This window comes from Marmota marmota, unplaced genomic scaffold (genome assembly GCF_001458135.2).
Source record: "Marmota marmota marmota unplaced genomic scaffold, marMar, whole genome shotgun sequence".
NCBI classification, from domain to species: domain Eukaryota; kingdom Metazoa; phylum Chordata; class Mammalia; order Rodentia; family Sciuridae; genus Marmota; species Marmota marmota.
In genome coordinates this window covers 12,137,342-12,161,386 of record NW_026000119.1, presented here as the reverse complement: position 1 = coordinate 12,161,386, position 24,045 = coordinate 12,137,342, and the positions used below count along the sequence as shown (strand labels likewise).

Sequence of the window (24,045 nt, the reverse complement as noted above, 5' to 3'; positions counted from 1 at the left end):
CAGCCTACTACAGTGACACAGTCACAACGATGTTTATGGCAGCACAATTTACAATAGCTAAGCTATGGAACCAACCTGGATGCCCATTAGCAGATCAATGGATAAAGAAATTGTTGTGTGTTTTCTCAGTGGAGTATTACTCAGCTATAAAGAAGAATGACTTTATGACATTTGCTGGTAAATAGATGGATCTGGGGACTATCATGCTAAGTGAAATAAGCTGATCCCCAAAATACCAAAGGTCAAATGTTTTCTCTGATATGTGGATGCTAACTCACAACAATGTGTGGAGGGGAGAGAATAGAAGTTTAGTGGATGAGACAAAGGGGAATGAAGGGAAGGGAGGGAGATGATAATGGGAAAGACAGTGGAATGAATCTAATATAACTTTCCTATGTACATATATGAATACACCACAGTGAATCTCACCATCATGCACATCCACAAGACTAGGATCCTAATTGGAATAAGACACATTCCAAGCTTGGACAAATATATCAAAACAGATTCTATTGTCATGTGTAACTAAGAAGAACAAATAAAAATTTTAAAGAAGAAAATGTGATATATAATGGAATATTACTCACCATTAAAAGAAATGAAATCCTGTCAAAAAATTTTTTTTCTGGATTCTGACCACTTCCCTTCTGCCCTATAACTACTTAGAGCCAGGCTACCATCATTTCTTGCCTGAGTTATTGCCATTAGTCTTCTTGTTTTTACCCTTGCTCTTGTATAGTGTATTGTTGAAGCAGCAGTCACAGTGATCTTTTGTCTTTGGGGAGGCGGGATACCGGGGATTGAACTCAGGGGCACTTGACCACTGAGCCACATCCTTAGCCATAGTTTTCTTTTGTTTTTTTTCTTTTAAATTTTATTTAGAGACAGGGTTTCACTGAGTTTTTTAGTGCCTCGTTTTGCTGAGGCTGGCTTTGAACTCGAGATCCTTCAGCCTCAGCCTCCCAAGCTGCAGGGATTACAAGTGTACACCACCATGCCCTGCCAGAGTGATCTTTAAAAAAAATTAATTAATTAATTAATTAATTAATTTTGGTACCAGGCATTGAACTCAGGGACACTTGACCACTGAGCCACATCCCCAGCCCTATTTTGTATTTTATTTAGAGACAGGGTCTCACTGAGTTGCTTAGCTCATTGCAATTGCTGAGGCTGGTTTTGAACTCACAGGCTGTTTTCTGCTGTCACAGCCTCCTAAGCTGCTGGGGTTACAAGTGTATGCCACCACACCCCGCTCAGAGTGATCTTTTTAAAGAAGATAAATTACATCTCCTAAAAACCTTCCAGTAAACTTTCCATTTCAGTGTAGGAAGTCTGAGTATTTTCAATATCCTAGAAGACCCTATCTACTACTACTGTCCTCTCTTTACTAATGACTTTTCTCTTTATTATTCCTGAGACATCTTCCCATTTCAGAGCTTTTTCACTTTCTTTTCAGAACATTTTTTTTTCCTAGACAGTGTGACTCGCTGTCTCATTCTTTCAGATCTTTACTGAAATGATAAATTCCCAGTGAGGTTTTCTTTGTTTACTTTATTTTAAATATTCACTCTAATTTCTTTGATATTTCCTAGCCTCCTTCTCAAGTTGTTTTCATCCACAATATTTGTCACATACAGTTTTCTCTGTATTGTAGTTATTATTAAGATGTTTTCTCTCATAGAAGGTAAGTTCCAAAGGATGGGCATGTGTGTCTGGTCTGTTCCCTGCTGTATCCTAAGTGCCTAAAACAGTGTCTGGATCATAGCAGTTACTCAAGAATATGTGTTGATTGTTGAATAAAAACTTAGCACCGACTAATGTCTACACAACAGTTTTAATGGATATTTAAATGAATGAAAGATTAAATGATCGAGTTGACAGATCATCCTAGTCGATCCCAGTCTATTTGACTTTCTTCTTTATCTTTATTTTTCTTTTTATCCACCTTCAACCCTAGGTCTGTCCCCTCAGTAACTCCTGCTACAACTCTCAATTCTCTTGCTGTCATATCCACCAGGGAAGTCTTTGGCTACTCTGTTCGTTCTTACTGATTGTTAAGTGCAGTGAGGAAAAAGGTGAGGATGTGTCCTCTGGCTTTAGGGAGAGCCAAGAAAGAGAACAATAGTGGACAGTCCTTTCCTTAAGAGAGGACAGATAATTCTGTAGTTCCTGAGCACTGCAACTCCAGCAGTCCTTTTGCTTTGATTAATTTCCTAGTTTTATAGACTGAAATGATAACAAAAGTCCTTTATTCATTTGTTAGTTTAAGGCAGAGGCAGGAGAATCACAAGAACCACAGCCTTGGCAGCTTGGAGAGACCCTGTTCCAAAATAAAAAGTAAAAAGGGATAAGGTTATAGCTAAGTGGTAGAATGCCCCCGAGTTTTGTCCCTAGTACGAAGAAGGAGGAGGAGGAGAAAAGAGGGAGAGAAGAAGAAAAGGAGAAGAAGGAGGAAGAGGGGGCTGGAGTTGTGGCTCAGTGGTAGAGTGCTTGCCTAGCATGCATGAGGCACTGGGTTCCATCCTCAGCACCACATAAAAACAAAATAATGTGTCCACCTAAAACTAAAAGATGCATAAATAAATAAATATTTAAAAAAGGAGGAAGAGGAAGAAATAGTTAGAAAAAGAAGAAAACCAGATGATTATTATGTTAGAGAGGATGAAAAAGGTTTCAAAGAATGTATCAGCAGAACACAAGATTAAGAATGTATATTAACGCCTGGTCATCTGGGTTCAAATCACTACCTCTATAACTTTAGGCAAATTATTTAATGTTTCCAGGTTCAGTTTTCTTCTCAGAACAAGTTATTAGCAGTTCCTGTCTCGCCTCCCAGGTAGCTGAAATCATTGGCAGTGCCACCATGCCTGGCTCTGACTATTTCTTTGCAGATACCTTTGCAGGCTTCATTTTTCTTTCTCTAACTTTTAAATGCTAATCTCCTATTAGTTTCTGTATTGGGCTTTATTTTTCATCTCTCTCTCCCTCTCCCCCCACCCTGTGCGTGTGTGTATGTGTGTGTGTGTGTGTGTGTGTGTGTGTGTACACACACTCTTCCTAATGGACTTTATTTAAATCCATCTAAGTGACTTTGTTTATCACTTACATAGATTCTGTATTATCTCTAAATAACCTATGGAATTTGAGCACTTCCTACTGTTTCATGTTTCTCTCTTCAAACGGCTTATTTCCTCCGTCAGAAAGGTCTTAATTATACTGCTTTTGTATCTACCTTTCTCCTATACATTTAGAAGTCTCCATATTCACTGTGTAATTACTGATTTACCTTCTACTTGAGGTTTTTTCCCAGGTCCTATTCCTGTTCAGTTTTTTGTTGTTGTTTATGGTCCCAGATTCATTCTAGAACTTTCCATGTATGAGGTATTAAATGAATGTTTAAGTATCAGTTAACTTATAGATATGCTTTGAGTTTATTTGGTAATTAGTATGGCCTTAAATGATGCTTATAAGAAGAGTAATAATGTGATGACAGCTCAGATTTAGAATTGCTAATTAAGAAGTATGAAATAGATGAGATATAGTTTATACTAAATTAATCTTTAAGTAAGGCAACTGAGGGCTTAATCAAGAAACCAAGTTATAGATAGACATTGGCACAAAACTGTAATCCCAGACACTCGGGAGATTTAGGCAGGAGGTGCAAGTTTGAGGTCAGTCTGGGCAATATAGTGAAACCCTGACTCAAGAATTTTAAAAAGTACTGGGGATGGAGCTCATTGGTAAGGTGTCCTGGATTTAATCCCCAGCTATTTAAAAAACAAAACAAAACAAAAAAAACCAAACCAACCAAGTACCTGCTCTCCTATTGTGTTCCTACACCCATTAACCATTCTTTCTCCATCCCTTTCCTCATTGTGAGGTGTCCCCCCAAAGCTCATGTGTGAGACATTGCAAAAATTTTGGAGGAGAAATGATTGGGTTTCGAGAGGCTTAACCAGTCAGTCAGTTACTCCCTAATGGGATTAACTGAGTGGTGACTGGAGGCAGTTGGGGTGTGGCTGGAGGAAGTGGTTGATGGGGGGGGGGCATGGCTATTGGGTATATATTTTGTATCTGAAGAGTGGAGTCTCTCTCTTTCTTCTTTCTGATGATCATGTGAGCCACTTCACTCTGTCACACTCTCCCTCCATTATGTTCTGCCTCTCCTTGAAGCCTGAGGAATGGAGCTGGCCTTCTATAGACTAAGGCCTCTGAAACCTTGAGCTCTCAAATAAACTTTTCCTCTTCTACAGTTGTTCTGGTTGGGTCTTTTAGTCACAGGGAGAAAAAACTGACTAAAACACCCATGTTCTTCCAAGGCTCTGGTAAACACTACTCCATTCTCAACTTTGAGTGATATTTTTTAGCTTCTACATAAAAGGGAGAATATGTAATTTTTTCAGAAGATGGAATATTTCACTTAATGTAATGTCCTCAGTTCTATCCATTTTGTCACAAATTATAAGAGTTCCATTCTTTTATTATGACTACATAATATTTCATTGTATATAAATACCATATTTTCTTTATCCATTCCTCTGTCCATGGACACCTATGTTGATTCCACATTTTGGCTGTTGCTAACAGTGCTGCAGTAAGCTGCAAACGCAGATGTCTCTTCCACAGACTAATTTTAATTCCTTTAAATTGACTCAGTAGTGGAATTCCTGGGTCATATGATACTTCTATTTTAAGTTTTTTGAGGAACTTTCGTACTGTTTCTATAGTAACTGTACTAATTTGAATTCCTACCAGTAGGGTAGGAAAATCCCCCTTTCTCCACATCCTTGTGAGCATTTATTTATTGTTGTCTTTTTCTACCTGGGGTTAATTAGTAAAGTTTAACAGCAGCTTTTAAGGATCATTTTGATTGAGTTCTTTAACCCCATTTTCAAATCTAGTTAATTAAAATCTCTGAAATATTTTAAACTACGTTCATATAAATTAAATGCCAATTTTTAAACATGTTTCATGAGTCTGACAAAAAACAACAAACAATAGCGAAAAAAAAAAACTTCCCAAATACTTCAGTTAAGTTTTCTAATGAGTGAAGATTTATCTGGAAAGATTTACATATAGCAAGACATTAATTTCTCTTCTATGTTCAAGTGGTATATTTTGTACATTTTAAAGTTCAAGTCTCAATCATCTTCACATTTACACTTTAAATTGGAACCACAGCCTAATCTAACCAGTTATAATAACTGGCCTATTTCTCTTAGCTGTATATGTACAGATTCTTAATTTAAAAAAATACCAATATATGAACTTGCTTCTTGTAAAGTTTTGTATCTTAATTCTGAATCTTCCTCGGTTAGAAGATGCTTACGTTTTGGGTGGTTGCCTCCTGGATTCATTTCTTTGAGGCCCTCAGTTGAATCTCCTGCACTGCAACTCTAAACAAAAACAAAGAAACAGTCATGAATTGTTTGGTGTTGCTGTATAGGAGATCCAACTGAGGGCCCTGCTCAGGCCAGGCAAGGGCTCTACCACTGAGCTACAAGTCCGCAGTCCACACTATGTTTTCTTAATGATTAAAGAAACCCTCAGGCAGGATGCTGAGTGAATTCTTGCTCAAAACTCATTGCACACACAGAGCTCTAGTTTATAGCTGCTTTGTACTTGAAATAGAGTGCTTTTATAGCCCCTTTCCCCTAGATTCAAGTTAAGCATTCTTAATTAATCAACCACCAGACAGGTTATTATGTCACTTGATTGGATTCAGTTAATCTGTTTACTATTTCATTCTATTCTGAATCACTTAAATATGCTTTCTATTCTTGAGCCACACTCCTTCAGGATTAAAATGACATCTGTTGATATCCTTTTGTGGCACTGTCTAATTATATGGACCCAGTTTTACGACATACCAGTAATTCTTATGTTAACCAAAAGTGTAACAATGATTCTGGTTGTATAGCATAAGTAATTTTTCTTATTTTAATTTCTTTCCAATACCTTTGTAGTTATCATGTAGCACACATGTTTTAAGAAAATAAAAGTAATATGTTATTTTTATTGTAAAACAGAGCCTTTGCAATAGTAAAATAATTCCAGTCATATTTTTGTACCCCAAGTTATCTAGTATTGTATCTAAAGGAAACAATTGCACCATAAATTAAAAATTTTCTTAACTAATTTTTTTTCCTAGACTTAATCAGTGTTCTGTTCCTTCTATGTTTTGGAGTCCTTAAGCATCATCACAGATGGACATAGAAACCAGATACTGAAAAGACAAAAAAGTATTTGAAATGAAATTAACAGAAGATTAATCAAATACAATTTAGAACTGATTATATCAAGCAACATTGGCATACTTAGTACTCTTTAGATAGAAAAGTCAAGCATTAAAAAAGCCATCATATGAGAAGTTACCTTTACTTTTTTATTTTCTTATATATACAGAGTAATTATGTTTTAAAAGCCAGTTTCTTTAAAAAGGTATATAAGAACCAGTATTTTAAGATTTTGAAACTCAGAGCCAGGAGGTTGAGTTGCAACATGCCCAGGAAAAAGAATAAAATAAAATTTAGAACCAGGCATGGTGGCACATCTTTGTAATCTAGCTACTGAGAGGCTGACAAGATGATCACAAGTTTGAGGCCAGCCTCGGCAATTTTGCAAGAACCTGCACCCCTCTGCCAAGAAGAAAGAGACAGAACCACAAGCAATTTACTTTGTCCATCACTTCTCTTTCTTTCTTCCCACCACCTCCTCCCCCCGCCCTAGGAGTTCTTTCCCTGCATCTATATAAAGACTCAGGTAGTGATTTTCTCCTTACTATTTGATGATATAGTCACTTAAGTTTAAAAGACAGTTCCATTAAAAATGCCTACTTTTTATATGAACCAATATTTATATCTCCATTCAAAATTTAAACTTTCCCTTCCCTAACTGCAGTTAGCTTATAGATGGTAGGCAATGTATTTAACTTTACTTTTTATTGCTTATCTCCTTACCCTCTGGCAAGTTGCTATATCCAACCTCATTGGGATTTAAACTATAGGAATAGAAGCAGAAAATCAGTTTTTCCTGATTTCTATTGTAAAGAGCTTCATTTGTTCATTTTATTTCTTTTAGAGCTTTATGGTTATTCATAGTAGTTGAGGTCTTTTAATTTACTCTAATTTCCACACAAAAGAGAAAACATTCAACCTTTGAGTTTCTGAATTTGGCTAATTTCACTTAGCACACTATTCTCCACTTCCATCCATTTTTGTTTTAAACTTAATATGTTTAAGGGTGGCCTTTTCTCTTGTGTGTATTTCATAATTTTTTTTCAGTGTCCACTGGAACTGTACTTCCTGTGACAATCCAGAAAATTTTTTCTCCAGCTAGCCAGTACCCTTTAACCCTTCTAGTCTTCAACTTGCTTTCTTCTCAGATAATTTTTTCAATAATAATAATTCTAATTCTTCTTCCTCCTCTTCTCCTCCTTCCCTCTTCTCCTCTTTCCCTTGCTCTTTCTTCTTGGTGGTGCTCTGTATATTTCAGGTGGTACTTTGGGTAGACATGCATTTATATGTGTATGTTTTTGTATATGTGCAATGCTGGGAATGAAAACTATTTTGATGCATATTTTGAGATATAATTCACATGCCATTCAATTTAGCACATACCTACATACCTTGGGTGTTTTTAGTATCTACAGAGTTATGCAACCATCACTACTATCTAAATATTAGGATGTTTTCATCCTCTGGGCAGGACTGGAGATAGCTCCAGGCTTGTCCTCTGTCCGGCCTGCTTCCTTGCCTCTCTCCTCCCCCATTCTGCAAGTGTAGCTGGCTCCAGACACAGCCTGCTCCCTCACTCTTGTGTGTGCTCTTCTCCTCTCTCCCTCTTTGTGCTAACTTGTGTAATAGCCAGTGCCATTAGATTACTGTATCGGGTACCAGTTTGCCATGTCACCTCCAACTCCAGAGAACACATTATCAAACACTCCGAAGGATCCCTGTGAAGCCTCTTTTACTGACTTGAAGTAAAAGGAAGGCCCCTTCCTACACCCCTTCTGCTTTAGAGGAGACATGAAAATCAGTACAAGTTTCTTCAAAGAAATCTTCTTGTGCAATCTTTTTTCTTTATACCCTGTGTGTAGGCTTTGGAGCCATCTAACCGGTTCTCAGATGTAACACTTTGGAAATTTGCTACAGGGTAGTCTTTCCCACAAGTCATGTTGGTATCTGATTGCTAATGGTATCTTGATGCTTCTGTCGAAACTTTCAGTTTATAATATGTTTCATGTAGAAGATAGTAGCTCACACATCTCTCTAAGAAACACAACTTCTACTTTTTACTCTTGGACTAAGGTGCTATGGTTATTATAATAAGTATGTGAAAACCTAGAGACTTTTGCTATGGGCAAGAGGTCTTAATAAATAATCACATTTCTGTACAAGCTAAATAAAAACCCTTTGGCTTTTTCAAAGCAATATCTTACATCTTTCCTTTTAACTACTATATTATGCGTGATAGTAGATACCCCTCAGGGGCAGACTTTGAGCATAAAATGTTATAGTAAATGTTTTAAAAGAAAAGTGAAAAGACAAGTCTGGCCTTCCTGTACCTGAAATTTTATTCAATCTGGATTAAACTATCATAAATGTAAACTAAAAGAAAACTCCTGCTTTTCTTATCAGTTTTTAAACAAAGTCAACTTTTGTCTAAATCAGATGTTTTTATAGTTTCATTTTAAAATTTAATGAGAAACTTAGTTACAGAAAATACAATTAAGTATAGTATTTAACATTTTCAGTATCGTTTGGCTTCTTTCCTAAACCCATCTGCTGCTGTGTACTAATAAATATACCTCTTTATTTATTTATTTTTTTGGTATACCAGGAATTGAACCCAGTTGTTCATTACCACTGAGCCCAGCCTTTTTTATTCTTTATTTTGTGACAACATGGTCTCACTAAGTTTCTTAGGGTCTTACAAAGTTACTGAGATTGACCTCAAACTTGGTGATCCTCCTATCTCAGCATCCATAGTCACTAGGATTATAGGCATGTGCTACTGTGTCCAACTAATAGACATAAATTATATATTATGCTTAAATTGGTTTGGTTTGGGTATAAATCTTAGTGATACCATAAAGAACAGTTTTCAAGGCATGTCAATTGAGAAAAGTTTATATGGAAGTATTTTGAATAGCTGCATTTTTTCCCTTCCAAAATAAAAATAGGATCATTGAGCCCCATAGAGAATCTTAAATTTAATCAACATATCACAGTTATAGTATATATTTCACAGTTATAGTATATATTTATTAGAGATTATAGAATCCATTAAAAAAATGGAATAAATGTGCTCTGCTTTATTCCCAAATTCCCCTGTGATGGCTAAAGATTATCTTTTCCATTCTACTCTTTATATCTGGTGTGCATAGGATGAAACTTGGAACTGAAATCCCAAATGCTTGCAGTTTAGTCGGGCTGCTCTACTTTCATCATCCATCTATATTTTGGTGTCTTCTGGTACCCTGGGTTCTCTGTCTTCTTATAAAATAGTCATCACTACTCTTATCCAGTTCTGTCTCTGAGGTGGATCCTGTTAGGCAAGAGCAATTAGTTGTTTTGAGGGGGTTTTCTTCCAATTCCTTTACTCTTTATGAGTTTAAGACTATAGGACTATATTGAAGGCTGTATTGAGAAATTAGGTACACCAGGGTTCATAGTCTCTCATCATATGTAGACCTCTTGCTACTATAAGTGCAGTTAAGTTGCTAATGCCAGACCATCTGTTACCTTTGTTTTCTAGTAATATGCATGTGTCACTAGCTGAGGCCCTGGAGGTTCGGGGCGGATCACTGCAGGAGGAAGAAATATGGGCTGTATTAAATCAAAGTGCTGAAAGTCTCCAAGAATTATTCAGAAAAGGTATGACACTTTTTAAAAAATATTTTATTTTGTATATTGGGTTGTTGAAAAACTGGTACAGGGTAAGAAATTTGATTTTTGTTTTGTAGGGGCTGGGGGGTGACTGGGAATTGAACACCCAGGGATGCTTTACTACTAAACTATATCCCCAGTCTTTTTTATTTTTTATTTTGAGACATAGTCTTTCTAAGTTGTTAGCATCTTGCTGACTTACTGAAGCTAGCCTCAAACTTTCAATCCTCCTGAGTCACGGGGATTACTAGTGTGCACCACTGAGCTCGGCAAGATATTTGATTTTTATTTTGGTATTCCAGTGTTTGGGGCCAAGCATGGAAAGAAATACTAAATCTTATCTCTTTGGGGGCTAAAAATGCTCAAATCTGTCTACATTAATTTGAACATATTCTGTGCACCTGATACTTTGTCAGACATTGAAAATGTAATGGTTGCCAAAACAAATAACTTTCCTTTTCTGCTTGGAACTTATACTTCTGTGTGGGAAGCAACTATTAACATAATAATCCTATGAACAAACATAAAAAGTGCAACCATGGGGCTGGGGATGTGGCTCAAGCGGTAGCGCGCTTGCCTGGCATGCATGCGGCCCGGGTTCAATCCTCAGCACCACATACAAGCAAAAATGTTGTGTCCGCCGATAACTAAAAAATAAATATAAAATTCTCTCTTTCTCTTAAAAAAAAGAGTGCAACCATGACAGGGGGTAGAAAGGATTCAGTGAGTTTATAAGAACACAAAGTAGGATTTGGCCTGGTCATGGCAAAGAAAAGGAAGGCCTCCCTGCATAAGTTACCCCTGAACTAACACACCTGGGAGAAAATTAGAAGTTGACTAGATGAGAGGGGGTTAAAAAACAGTCCTGGCAAAGAGAAAAATATGTATATCCCCTTTACTCTAAATTAGGTAATGTAGGCTAAATAAGTAGCCTGGTACTTCCTTGTCTTGAACACTTGGTCCAAATGGTTATATGACACATTAGAGATTGAATAGTCACCTTTCGGTTGTCCAAAACCTTTGATGTTATGCTGAAAAGCTCCACATGAAGATAGTGTTTGTAGTTCATATCACATGGCAGCACGTGTTTAGTAAGTAGAATAAGCCAAGCTTCTAATAGAAGAATAGGCCTTAAAATTGAATAATAATAATAATAATAATAATAATAATAATGCCTAATAAACATGACAGAAATAGGTGAAGATTGAGGGTAGTGATAGTCCTAAAAATGTGGTACCTGGACCACCAGCATTGATGTCACCTAAAACCTTATTAGAATGCCAACACGTAAGTCTACATTAGAGATCCACTAAATAAGAAACTCTGGGAGTGGAGCCTGGCAATTTGTATTTTAGCAAGCATTCAATTACATTCTGATACTACCCTGTGAGAACCATCCATCGGACAGAATTGCTAATGACCAGGAACCATGGGAACCTTTTGGAACAGTGTAGGAGTAGCCTCTAATTGAGTACAGGAAAGTCTAGAGCACAGGGATTTAGAGAAAGGTGGTAAAGCTTTGTTATTGTTTTCCAATCCAGGGACAGGAACTGGGGAAAAAACTGTGCTAGGGCCCACATATTAACTGCTTATTACCTTTACGTTTGAGACACCTATTTCCTGAGAGTTTGAAGGTCTTCGATTAGAGTTGGGATTAATCTAAAGAAAATTTATTCTTTTTATCTGAAATCACTTGCCCCAAATCTGGCTATTTAAAATGATCTCTATTGCTTCGTTTCATTTTAATTTTTCCAAGTATAGAGCAGCCATACTCCAAAGGTATTGTTGAAGGAAAGATATGTTGCTGGTATTAGTTAACGATTAACAAGAGTCAGTTGATTAATATTTAAGAAACATCTACTTGTGAGGTATTATGTGGAAGATCCAAATGAGTAGAAGGTATCACTATTGCCCTTAAGGGACTTATTCAGATCAGAAAGATGCATGTGAGAAGTTTTACCACTTCAAAACAGAGTGCCAAATGAATGACAGAGACAATGTGTACTACAGATGTTCAGAAGAGAGAGAGAGAATACATCTTTTTATTATACAAAGGGCAGGATCACTGCCCAGGCCATGACTCACAGAATATAAAACCTCTTGCACTCTGTAAGTACTTAAGGGTTTTTCCTTCTTTCAAATTTCATAATGTTAATAGAGTTTGAATGTTTGAATTTACAGTTCTTGTCATTGAGAGATAATTATTGCATAACATATTGGCATATTATAATAGAGGCTTATTGGATGTGTTATAAAATTAATTGTGAGGCAGCTCTTACATACTGTCCAATGGGAGCTTGTTACCATAAGGCCCCCAGTCTGATTCTCAGGGTCATATCAATAATACAGAGAAATTAAATTTGGCTTCTTTGGCAGTTGGGAGATTACCAATTGTTTTGATTGTTACCTGGAGGAAGCAAATGGTCATTTGATTTACCTGAAATCTATGATCTTTTATTCCTTATATTTGATAATACAGTGTTATTTTACTACAAGTTTTTCTGACTTTCATACCAACTGAAATAAAAAAATTATCAATTTGTTATTTTTGGATGAATTGTAGGTATCTTAATTCTCTATTAGAAACACTTATGACTAAAACTGGGAATGTGTTACTGTAATACAGTAGCCTTCTCGAAGTCTGTTTTTCTAAAATGTGTTTTCCTTCCTTGATCTTCTTGGTCTTTCTGGGTCTGCTGTATAAACCTTTGTTTTGGTTTTTGTCAATGTCTTTTTCTCCTCTCTTCTCTAACTCCTTTGTTGCTTTTGTGCCTTTTTGCAGTATGTGAGTGCAAACATGCTATTCCCATAAGAGAAAGATGGAAGTAAGCATTTCCTCTGGGGGATTTTTGAACAAAGGTCAAGAAAATAATCTGTTTTTTCATCTTTTTGAGTCTCCCAACAATTTGAGACTTTTAGCATTTCTTTAAAAAAAAGCTTTATAATTATTATTCATAGAATCATGCTAAGCATGACCTCGTTGAAAGATCCCCATCTTCAAGTGAGTTTTTCTTCAGAGGAAGAAAAATTTTAAACTTGTAAGCAACATGCAATTCCAAACAATTTGATGCTGATGATGGTAGTTGATGTCCAGCCTGTGTGCTGCTTTAGTACCGATATTCAGGAGATGAGTATTGATAGGGAAGAGTCAGGTTTACTTAAGGATAGCTCTGAAGAAGATTGAGGGTCTACCTCCTATAAAAGCTCCATCCTTTCTGACCAGGCAAAGGTGTGTGTGGAAAGGGAAAAAGGCAGTAGGACTGCAAGCTGAGCGGGGTCTTCATCAGTGAGGGGTGTGTCTTCACCAGGACACTACAGTGGATTTCTGTCTTCTACATCTGGTTACTAAAAGTGTTAAAAAGGCCTTCTGGATTCTATGCATCCAAAGGTTTAGTAGTTAACATCTAGATGGGGCTTCTCTCTAAGAAGAAAAAGATTAGGGAGGGTAGAAGGGCAAAAGAGAAGGGGGAACAAAGGATAATTTCAAGGGAGCCCCTCTTATGGTTCTGCATCAGACACCACCTTGGGTGCTTTCCAATTCAATTTTGATAAGAGCTTGAGGACTCAGTCCTCTGAGAGTGTCTCTCATTTTAGGCCCCAATCACAAACCCCACACCGTTTTACCTGTGCTTCTTCTTGATGGCTATAAATTGAGGTTCAATTAATTTGTGAGAGCAGCTCACAGAACTCAAGAAAGCATGCTTACTGGCATATTATAAAGGATATTGCAAGGGATAAAGATGAAAGATGCATAAGGCAAGGTACACAGGAAAGGGTATGGAGCTTCCATGCTCTCTGGGTATTCTCTCCTCCTCTAGCAGCTTCCATATATTCAGATATCAGGAAGCTCTCTGAGCTCAGTTCTTTAGGCTTTTATGGAAGATTGATCATGTAGGCATAATTGACTAAGTCACTGGCTACTTACTAGTGATCAACTTAATGCTCCCTCTCTTCCCATGAGGCTGGGGGGTTGACTGAGTAGGAGGCACTTGTTAGATGAATATCATTGTCTAGACCAGCATGATACACTGGAGTCCCAGTCAGAGGCCCAGTCCTGGAAATCCCAACAAATCACGTTCAGCCACTTGCCCCAAAAACTGAACAGGGGAGAAAATATGTGGGTATGTGTGTGTGTGTTTGTGTGTGTTGAAAAGCAGAAAAGGAACTTTGATCAGTATAGCTACACCAGGAAGACAAAGGAGACCAGCATTTCCAGCCCTATCTTCAGGGTACTAGCATGAGCTTCCAGATTATACAGACAAAAGGACCAGAAGTATGCATAGTCAAGCAGTTATGTTCAAACTGTGGCCTGGCTGATCATTATCTAAGGATTGGTCAGGCAGAGGCCTTGTTAGAGATAGGAAAGTTGCTCTTTCCAGGGAGGTAGTTTTTACTCATCACAAGAGGTTTAGTGATCAGACCTGTTCTTCTTGAAATCCACAGTGACTGATTCAGAGCAAAGGAGACAGATGCAAATAGAACCAGAAACTGGGCATGGTGGCACACGCCTGTAATCCCAGCTACACAGGAGACTGAGAAAGGAGGATCACAAGTTCAAAGTCAGCCTGGGTAATTTAGCAAGACCCTCTCTGAAAATAAAATTTTTGAAAAAGGAAGGGAATGTAGCTCAGTGATAGAGTGCTTTTGTGTAGCATGTTCAAGGTATCCTGAATTCAATCCCCAATACACATATACAAAAAAAAAAAAAAAAAAAAGGTAGAGGGAAAGAGAGATGCCAAGTTTTAAATCTGTTTTTAGTTATACTGATTGGACATTTGCAAACGCAAGTGAAGAGCTTAAGTTCTTGTTATAAGCACAGTGGCCAATTTAAATATTTCTTACAAAATTGAAAGAGGTTGAGTATTGATGAAGACAAGGGTAAAGAAATGACTAAATGGGTTACATAATTTAGGAAATCCAATATTGCATAACATCTTAAAAGCAGCTCAGACTAAGCGCTGACATTGTCTCTTAGCTCAATTATAAAAGATGCCTGGTAGATACGTTAACACATATGTTTGCCAAGACCACTCCTGCTTTTCGAACTTGACAAGATAAAAATATGCAAGCAAGTTTGCAAATCTGAGTGACTTCACCCTGGGGGACATTTTCATACCATATGATAATGGACTGGATAATCATTAATGACTAATGGGATTCTAGTAATAAGCCAGTATCTTTTGAGTTCTGTATCCTTTTGATTCAAGGAATTCATGTTCCAAGTCTAAGGTTGGACTGATACTGTGAAATATATATGCAGTTTTTATCCCTATTTCCTTGCATACAGTTCCAAAAATCCTTGGATCTACAAAGTGGTAAGTGTATTTTTGTATGGTAATAGATTGACTGGTGACTGGAAGTCCCCAGGTAGTTAGGTTGGGGAAGTGGGGGTGAGTGGGATTTGGTCACTGAAAGACCAAGGCAGAATTAGAGGGTTGAGACCTTTCAGCTCTACTTGTCCGTCTGTCTGTCTGTCTCTCTCTTTTGGTACCGGGGATTGAACTCAGGGGCATTCTACCACTAAGCCACACCTCCAGCCCTGTTTTGTGTTTTATTTAGACAGAATCTCACTGAGTTGCTTAGCACTTTGTTTTTGCTAAGGCTGGCTTTTGAACTGGCAATCCTACTGCCTCAGGCTCCCGAGCTGCTGGGATTACAGGCATGTGCCACCGCCCCAGTTTAGCCTCACTTCTCTTAATGCCAACCCCCAATCCCCCACATACAGAGGAATAGGATTGAAAGTTTAGGTGATCACCAGTGGTCTATGATTTAATCATCATGTTTATATAATGAGATTTCAGGAGAACTTCAGATAGCTGAACATAGAGGTTCCTGGAGGGTGTTGTGCCCAGAGAGAACAGAGAAGCTCCACACCCCTCCCACATACCTTTTCCTGTGCATCTCTTCCATTTTTGTATCTTTAAAAAATATATTCTTTACAATAAACCAGTAAGTGTAAGTAAGATATTTTCCTGAGTTCTGTGGGAAACTCTTATCAACTTCACTGAACCTGAGGAGGGGCGTAGAAGGAACCTCAACTTGTAGTCCATCAGACAGAAATATAGATGACAACCTATTTGCAGTTGGAGACTGAAATGAGAGCTGTCTGCAGCTAGGTAGTATCAGAGTGGAACTGAATTAGAGGACACCCAGTTGGTGCTCACTGTATAGTTGATTGTTCAGCTGGTGTGTGGGGAAGAGACTCAGATTCAATGACAGAAGCATGTTGTGAGAACATAGAAACTGGGTTGATTTGTTTTTCCTGTATTTCAGAATACACCTTTAAGATTTCAATTTTTGCATCCTAGATGAATTCGTGTAGGTATTCAGTGGTTCTAAATAATATTTTAAAAATGCTATTCTTGTGCTTTTTCTGGATAATCTTTAGAAGTGAGATTATTGCTGCTTTAGAAAGCTTAGCTTACCATTATATAAATTGCCCAAAATAGTAATTATTTTAGTTGTGAAGCTGTTGCCTTCTGCAGAAAAGAGCTCTTTTGAAACTATGGAATTTAAAATTGTTAGAGTAGTTGATTAATTGGTGTTAAATCTCCCTTTCCTGAAAGGATTTAAGTCTTATATAAATCTGTTTTATGTGGTTACTTCTGGTTCCTTGTTTAATAAATAAAATAATAATGAAATGAGCAATTTGAGGTTAAAAAGATAACAGAATAAAATAAAAGAAGTACTAAAAGCGTGCATGATTTATTATCAAAATAAAAAATTTAAAGAACTAAAAAGAACTACTTCATATTCTTTGGTATTTGAAGAAGACCATGTTGTATTTCTTGTTGTCTTCAGAAAACAAATTTGGATAAGGTAGCAGAGAACAGGATATATAGAATCCTTTGGCTGTATTTTATTATAAATTCTTTGAAAATAAATTTGAGAATGACAAATTAGTACAGATATATGGGACAAATATCAAATTTTTCTTCATTCCCTAAGAAATATTTTAAAATCAGAATTTATAGGTACTTTAAAAAAAGTCTTATTAGAGAATGAAAAAAATGCATTTTTCTATCAGCAAAATTTAGTGATGTAGTAAGGTGTTCTAATATATAAAATCTTTGTATTATACAAACAATTTCAGAGACTCTCCTGATATTGTAAGAAAAAAAGTAGAAGAAATGCCTACATAAGCTCAGAACACTTACACATATATATTTTTAAAATTTTTTCTTAGTTACACATGGACACATATCTTTTTTTGTTAATTTATTTTTATGTGGTGCTAAGGATCGAACCCAGTGCCTCCCATGTGCAAGGCAAGCGCTCTGCCACTGAGCCACAACCCCAGTCCATTTACACATATTTATTTATGGAATAAAACTTTTAGAGCTGAAGAGATCTCCATTCTGTCTACATTTTAGAGATAAGGAAACAAGTTGTAGTTTAAATAACTCAGAAGTGTTAATATTGGCAGAACAGAAACAACTATTTTAAAGCAAGTCATTATGAGCAGTATCTAAAAATTGATAGTTCTTTTATGAGCATAGATACCAATAGTGTGTTTTGAGAACAATATCATCTCTTTAGATTTATAGATATTGAAAGAATAATAAGGGAAAATTATGAACAAAGTTGTCAAATATTCAATATTCATTCTTAATTTTTTAAAAACTCAATAGGAATAGAAGGGAACTACCTCAACCTGATAAAAGGGATGTACAAAAGGTTAGAACTAACATCATACTTAAATAGTGAAACATTGAATCTTTCTCTAAGATTGGGAATAAATCGAGGATGTGTGCTCTCATTACTTCTTTTCAGCATTGCATTTAAAATTCTAACCAGTGCAGTAAGACAAGAAAAAGAAAGGACATCTACATTAGAAAGAAAGTAAAGTTGTATTTATTTGAAGATGATATCATCTATGTAGAACATTTAATAGTAACTACAAAGAAAGCCACTAGAGCTAATGTGTTTGGCAAGTTAAAGGATATAAGATCAGTATTTAAAAATCAATCATATCTTTACTTGATATCAGTGAACAACCAGAAATTGAGATTTTCAAATATCATGTGAAAATGGTAAAAAACATAAAATGGAATTTCAAAATATGAAAAAATTAGAGATGAATCTGACAAAAGATATGAAGGCCTATATAATGAAAACTAAAAATAATGCCTAAAGAAATTATAACGATGTGATTCTGCAATCTGTATTTGGGGTAAAAATGAGAGTTCATAACCCACTTGAATCTAAAGTATGAAATATGATATGTCAAGAGCTTTGTAATGTTTTGAACAACCAATAAAAAAAAAAGAAATTATAAGACCTAAATAAATGGAGATCTGTACTGTGTTCCTGATCAGAAGACTCAGTGCCATAAAGATGTTAATTTTGTCGAAATGGATAGATTTGATTTTTCTAGAATTCAAGAAGTTTATTCTGAAATTTATATGGAAATTCAGTGGACTTAGAGTAGCCAAAACAACTTTGAAAAAGAGTAAAGACTCACAAAATCAAATTTTCAAGACTTCTTATTATTGAGAGCTAGGCATGTAGCTCAGTGGTATATAGTGCTTGCCTGGCATACACGAGACCTTGGATTCAGTTTCCAGCACTGCAAAACAAAAACAAACAAAAAAATAAATGAACAACAACAAAAAACTTATTATAAACCTATAGTAACCAAATCAGACAAATAGATCAATGGTAGCATAATAGAGTTTAGAAATAAACTCACACTTAGGCTAACCTTTAAACACACACTGAGCTTCAAACTGACTTCCTGGGATTTGTTGTTGTTGTTATTGTTAAAGCCTTTTTATAAAATATAGAAAAGTTTTTTTTGTTGTTTGTTTGGTTTGGTTTTTTGCGGTACAATAAATTCAGAGCCTCATGCATGCTAGGAAAGCATTCCACCACTGAGCTACAATCCCAACCCTTTTTTAACTTTGGGACAGGGTCTCACTGAATTGTTGAAGCTAACCTCAAACTTATGAATCTCCTGTCTCATCTCCTGTGTAGCTGGGGTATAGGTGTGTGCCACAGAGATTGGTTGTAGAAAGTTTTTATGGAATAAAAATTTTTGAGTAAATCTTTACATAGTGTATGCAGCTTTTAAAAGATCAGATCCTAACTACCCCACACCCCTTTTAAATTCCTAATTATCTACACTCATAATTTTGTTGATTAAGAGGGCGTATCAGTTGTCTTTGACATGCTACATCTTGCTGTGCATTGGTAAGGCCATAATGAACAGGTCTATCTAGTTAAATGTGTTTCAACCAGATAAAATTACCCCATTTGTTCCTTGGAAACAAACTATAAAACTTGAGATTAAATTTAATATCTAGCATTCTTAAAATGAATAATGTATGTGGTTTGACAAGTTGAATGAAGCAGTCATAATGAATAATCCTTTCTTTCCCCACAAACACCTAGGCATTACACTGTTTTAATTGGAAATTATTTTGACTTTAGACATTTTAAACAGACAATTTTCATAAATTCACAGTCATATAGTTTGAGGGGAAAGTTGCTACATGTCATCCTGTCTTATCCCATCCTTGGTGATAAATATACTTTTAATTACTCAGTGTATTTGTTTTAATTTGTATGCTTATGTGAACTTTTAAAATGGTGAGGTATAAAATGTACAGTAAGAGCACTATTCTTGGTTGTACAGCCTGATGGATTTTATGAATGTATGCACACCCAGATTAAGAAACGAACATTTCCAGAACCCAGAAGGTTCCTTCAAGCTCCCTACTAGACAATTCTTTGCCACCAAGGCTAATCATTACTATGACATATCACATACACAAGCTTGGCCTACTTTTCAACAACAGAATAAGAGAATCACACAGTGTCTACTCCTTTTTTGTCTTAAGTTTTTTATTCAGCATTCTAACTGGTTTTTTTTTTTTTTTCCTTCAGTTTAATTAACTTCTTATATTTCTAGACTCCAAAATTATTCTGGTCAGTTAACAGTTGCATTCCAAAAATTGACCTTGGAAAACAGTGTTATATAACTAAGGTTTTTCTTTTTCTTTTTCCTCTTTTTTTCATAACTAAGTTTTTAAAACAATGTTTTGCCAATTTTTTCCCTCAAATGTAGAAATTTAAAGGGTGTTATATGCCTACTATCATTTAGTTTAGATTTTTATCTTTCCTGGGATGATGTATATTAGTTATAATAAACAGTCTTACAAGAAATATATAACTAATATTTCTTTTAAAAATAGCTCACCTTTCAAATAATTCTGCTTTCCTCTTTTGTTTTTGAGAAGGAAAAGGTTTTTATAATGTGAGTAGGGGAATGATATCTGAAGAGAGCAGAGAATGAATGGCATTAGTAACAAGAAAAATATTTTTCATATTAGAATCATTTTGTCACAAAACAAAGCTAGTTTCTCTCTGGGAAAGTATATTTTCTTCTTCTGAAAATTGAAAATGTACAGTAATCTTCATTGACCTTTCATCCAGTTCTCCAAAAATGAAACAAATGCCATTTCCTGTTGATACTATTGGTTTTTCAGTCTTTGTAAAAATTCCATGCCCTGGAAAGTAAAAAGAAGTCACCTGAGGTCATTTAAATTTTGCAATTTTTCCCTTAGGTTAGAAGAGAACAAAATATCTCTTTAAACTTAAAACTACAATTGGGAGAGGGGGGAAAAAAAAACCTGCTTTATAAAAGACCTTAATTAAAAACTTATTTCTTTTGGTAATTATCTCTGTTATTGTTTGGTAAAATATAATGTGATAGTTTTATGATCTACAGAAGCTATCCTGAAGTTGTTAGGTGGCAACAGAAATGTCAGTGCTTTGAGAGGGTTAGCAGTCTATTCCAAAATAGCTCAGGCAAATGGTTAAAAGATAGCAATAAAATTAAGTTTATAAATAGACCCTTTACCATTAACAATTGGCATTTTTATAACTGCTTAATTAGGGTGGCCAAAAAAGATATGATAGTTGTATTTTAAAAAAGAAACCACCTTCAACCAAACGTTTTTAGAAGTCTTCAGCCTAAAAATTACATGTATTGAATAGTATTATTCTCATAGTTTGGATCCTCCTCAGGGAAATAAAAATTATTATTAATTTGAAGACCCTTTCTAGGTACTGGTTGTGTGCCTAATCACATATTTATTTATCAGATAGGATGGGAGAGATCAAAGGTGCTCATTGCAATGCTTGAACAAGTACAATATAGATATTTACTGAATTTATAGAAAGTGTTGGAGAAGAAACAAAACACATTAAAAGTTCTTTTGTAGTTTGTCTTAGTTTTGAAATATTACCAAGTGAATATAATGTTATTAGGTGATGAAGGGGGGAAATTTTTCTTACCCATCACTAACTTCATAGCTGAGGCCACTATTACCAAAGACAGATTAAAAGTGAAAGCATCAATATTTACTTAAAGTAACTTGTAGGTGAAATAGCCTTCAGAAAGGAAGACCCAAGAAATGAGTGACCTTGTTTCTATATAGATTTTCTTTTGGTTTGGTTTTGGTTCTGGATATTGAACCCAGAGCCTTACACATTCTAAGCACATGCTCTTCCAGGGAGCCACACCCCCATGCCAAACTGCATGATTTTTATGCTAAATTTTGTGTAGAAACTGAATAGTTATAAAGAAGTATGATTGTATAATGAAGTTTGATCTAATGGTAATGAACTAGGGGGAACTCAGAAGGCCTGTTTGTTTAGCTTCTTCTCTGTATCCCTATGTTCAGAGAAAAGGATGATCCTTTCCTCCAGGTATAGGAAGGGTACCTCTTGAAAGAGGGTCTTATGATCTCTTTCAAAGGAGAAGGTTAAAAAAAGATCAGAACATGGCCTTTGTACTTCTGCAGTTTCCTCAAATGCCTGTGTGCCATGTTTGCGGGTAGCAAATCCTGATCCATGTCAGTGGATAAGGCAGTTTACTTTTAAATGTCACTAGCATTCTCAGTTGGGTGCCATTTAATCAGCTCCTCCTTGTAAACAAAGAGGAGCATTTTATTTTATTTTTAAAATTTGTTTTAGTTGTAGATGACACAATACCTTTGTTTATTTTTATGTGGTACTGAGGATCAAACCCAGTGCCTCACATGTGCTAGGCAAGCCCTGAACCACTGAGCTACAACCCCAGCCCCAAAGAGGAGCATTTTAGATTTCATTTCTAGTCTAACTTATCTCTGATAGGTATTTGACCTAATACAATGACTATTTTATAATTTGAATAAAGCAGTTACTTGTAACATTTTCTGACTTTCCATTTCCCTTTTTTTCCTCACTGCTTATTTTTGCCTCTCGTATCATTTTGTTTTCACTTGTAGCTTTATGAAAGTATATATAAGGTCAAATATATATGTAAATATATATGGGCTTTTAACATGTTCCATTTTATGAGAAACTTATCAATTGATGTAGAATTGGAAACAACTTAATTGAGCTATGACACCATTTTATTAATAATACCATTTAGTGTCCCCAAATAAGAGTAGTGGTTCTTATATGTGTGTGATGTAGGTTGGTCTGAGCATCTGACTCCCCAGGAAGTGTCTTAAAAGTAGTGTGCAGAATTCTGTGCCTCGTCTTCAGAATTCACACAAAAAACCTCTGTGACTTAGGAGACAGAAGGTAATAATTTTAAAAATTATCTCAAGCTTCCAAAGTCAAACACTTTGTAAGTATGTTTGTTTCAATATCCAGGTTAGCAAAGCTGATATTTGAAAGCTGAATCATACTTGAAAATATAACTGAACTGGATTGGAGAACAGATTACAGATCCAGAACGTTCTCTGGGTGAATAATTTAGAGTTTCGGATATTTGGAAATTGAAAGAAAACTTTGCTTTCCTTCACAATGGGACTCCAAAATAACTGTATGTGTGTGTGTGTGTGTGTGTGTGTGTGTGTGTGACCAGCATAGTCTTAGTTGATAAATTATTGTCACAGTACAGCTGGACAGAAGAGCACCTTTAAAACTTGTGGACCAGTGCTATAGAGTTAAAATTGTAAACAAATTCTTTCCCCGCTACCCAACTTCAGTAGATGGTCTGTATGCATGGGTTCCATATCTGTGTATTTCATCAACCACATATTGAAAATATGATTAGGCCTGTGATGGTCGTGTCAGTACTAGACACATATAGACTTTTCTTTTTCTTGTTATCATTCCGTAATTGTTATACAGTATAACAACCATTTACATCATATTGTGTATTATAAATAATCTAGAGATAATTTAATATACATGGGAGAACATGCATAGATTATAGGCAAATACAATGCCTTTTTATATAAGGAACTTGAGCATCTGCAGAGTTTGTTATCCATGAAGGGTTCTGGAGCTAATACCCTAGGAATATTGAGGGTTAATTATATTTCAGTTACATTAGTATAATGACATTGTAGGGATCTTTAGAAAATTCATAGTTTTTATCTGTAACTTACAATTTGGAAAAAATATGTGAAAACATTTACAAAAGCATTTTCATCATCATTTTAGCATATAATTTTTATAGATGTGATCTTTTTTAAAATATTTTTTTCAGTTACAGGTGAATATAGTACCTTTATTTTTTTAATTTTTATGTGGGTTGAAGATCAAATCCAGTGCCTCACACGTGCTAGGTGAGCCACTCTACTGCTGAGCCATCACCCCAGCCCCCCAGTGATTTTTAAAAATTTATTTTAATTAGGTATATATGATGGCAGAATGCATTTTGATTCATTGTATACAAGTGAAGCACAACTTTTCATTTTGGATGTGATTTTTTTATTGATGATGATATAACACTTTGGAAAACAGGTTGAATAGTCCTGCTGTCAGGCTCAAAGAGAAGATTGTTGGGATTTTTTTGTTGCAGTTGTTCACTTTCTCATTTATCATATGGTACACAGCAACAAATTTATTGTTTGTGAACACCTTTTATTTTGCAGATGAAAAATAATATATGCATATGTGTGTGTATTCATAGGCAATCTTTTATGTAACCCATTATGGGTTTTTTTTTAATTTTTTTATTGTTGGTTGTTCAAAACATTACAAATTTCTTGATATATCATATTTCACACTTTGATTCAAGTGGGTTATGAACTCCCATTTTTACCCCATATACAGATTGCAGAATCACATCAGTTACACATCCATTGATTTACATATTGCCATACTAGTGTCTGTTGTGTTCTGCTGCCTTTCCTATCCTCTACTA

The 24,045-nt window shown here is 35.6% G+C and overlaps 1 protein-coding gene across 13 annotated transcripts in view; it reads left to right on the top strand.

Moving 5' to 3' along the window:
* Ptpn13 (protein tyrosine phosphatase non-receptor type 13) overlaps positions 1–24,045 on the top strand; it is a 190,967-nt gene that overhangs the window by 30,990 nt on the left and 135,932 nt on the right. For 12 of the 13 annotated variants that reach the window (XM_048784863.1, XM_048784865.1, XM_048784871.1 and 9 more), the window contains exon 2: positions 9,760–9,878. The exons of the other annotated variant lie outside the window; for it this stretch is intronic. In XM_048784863.1, the coding sequence (XP_048640820.1) occupies positions 9,764–9,878 (115 nt within the window). In that variant the 5' untranslated portion in view covers positions 9,760–9,763. The remainder of the gene's footprint in view (positions 1–9,759; positions 9,879–24,045) is intronic. 13 annotated transcript variants of the gene reach the window in all.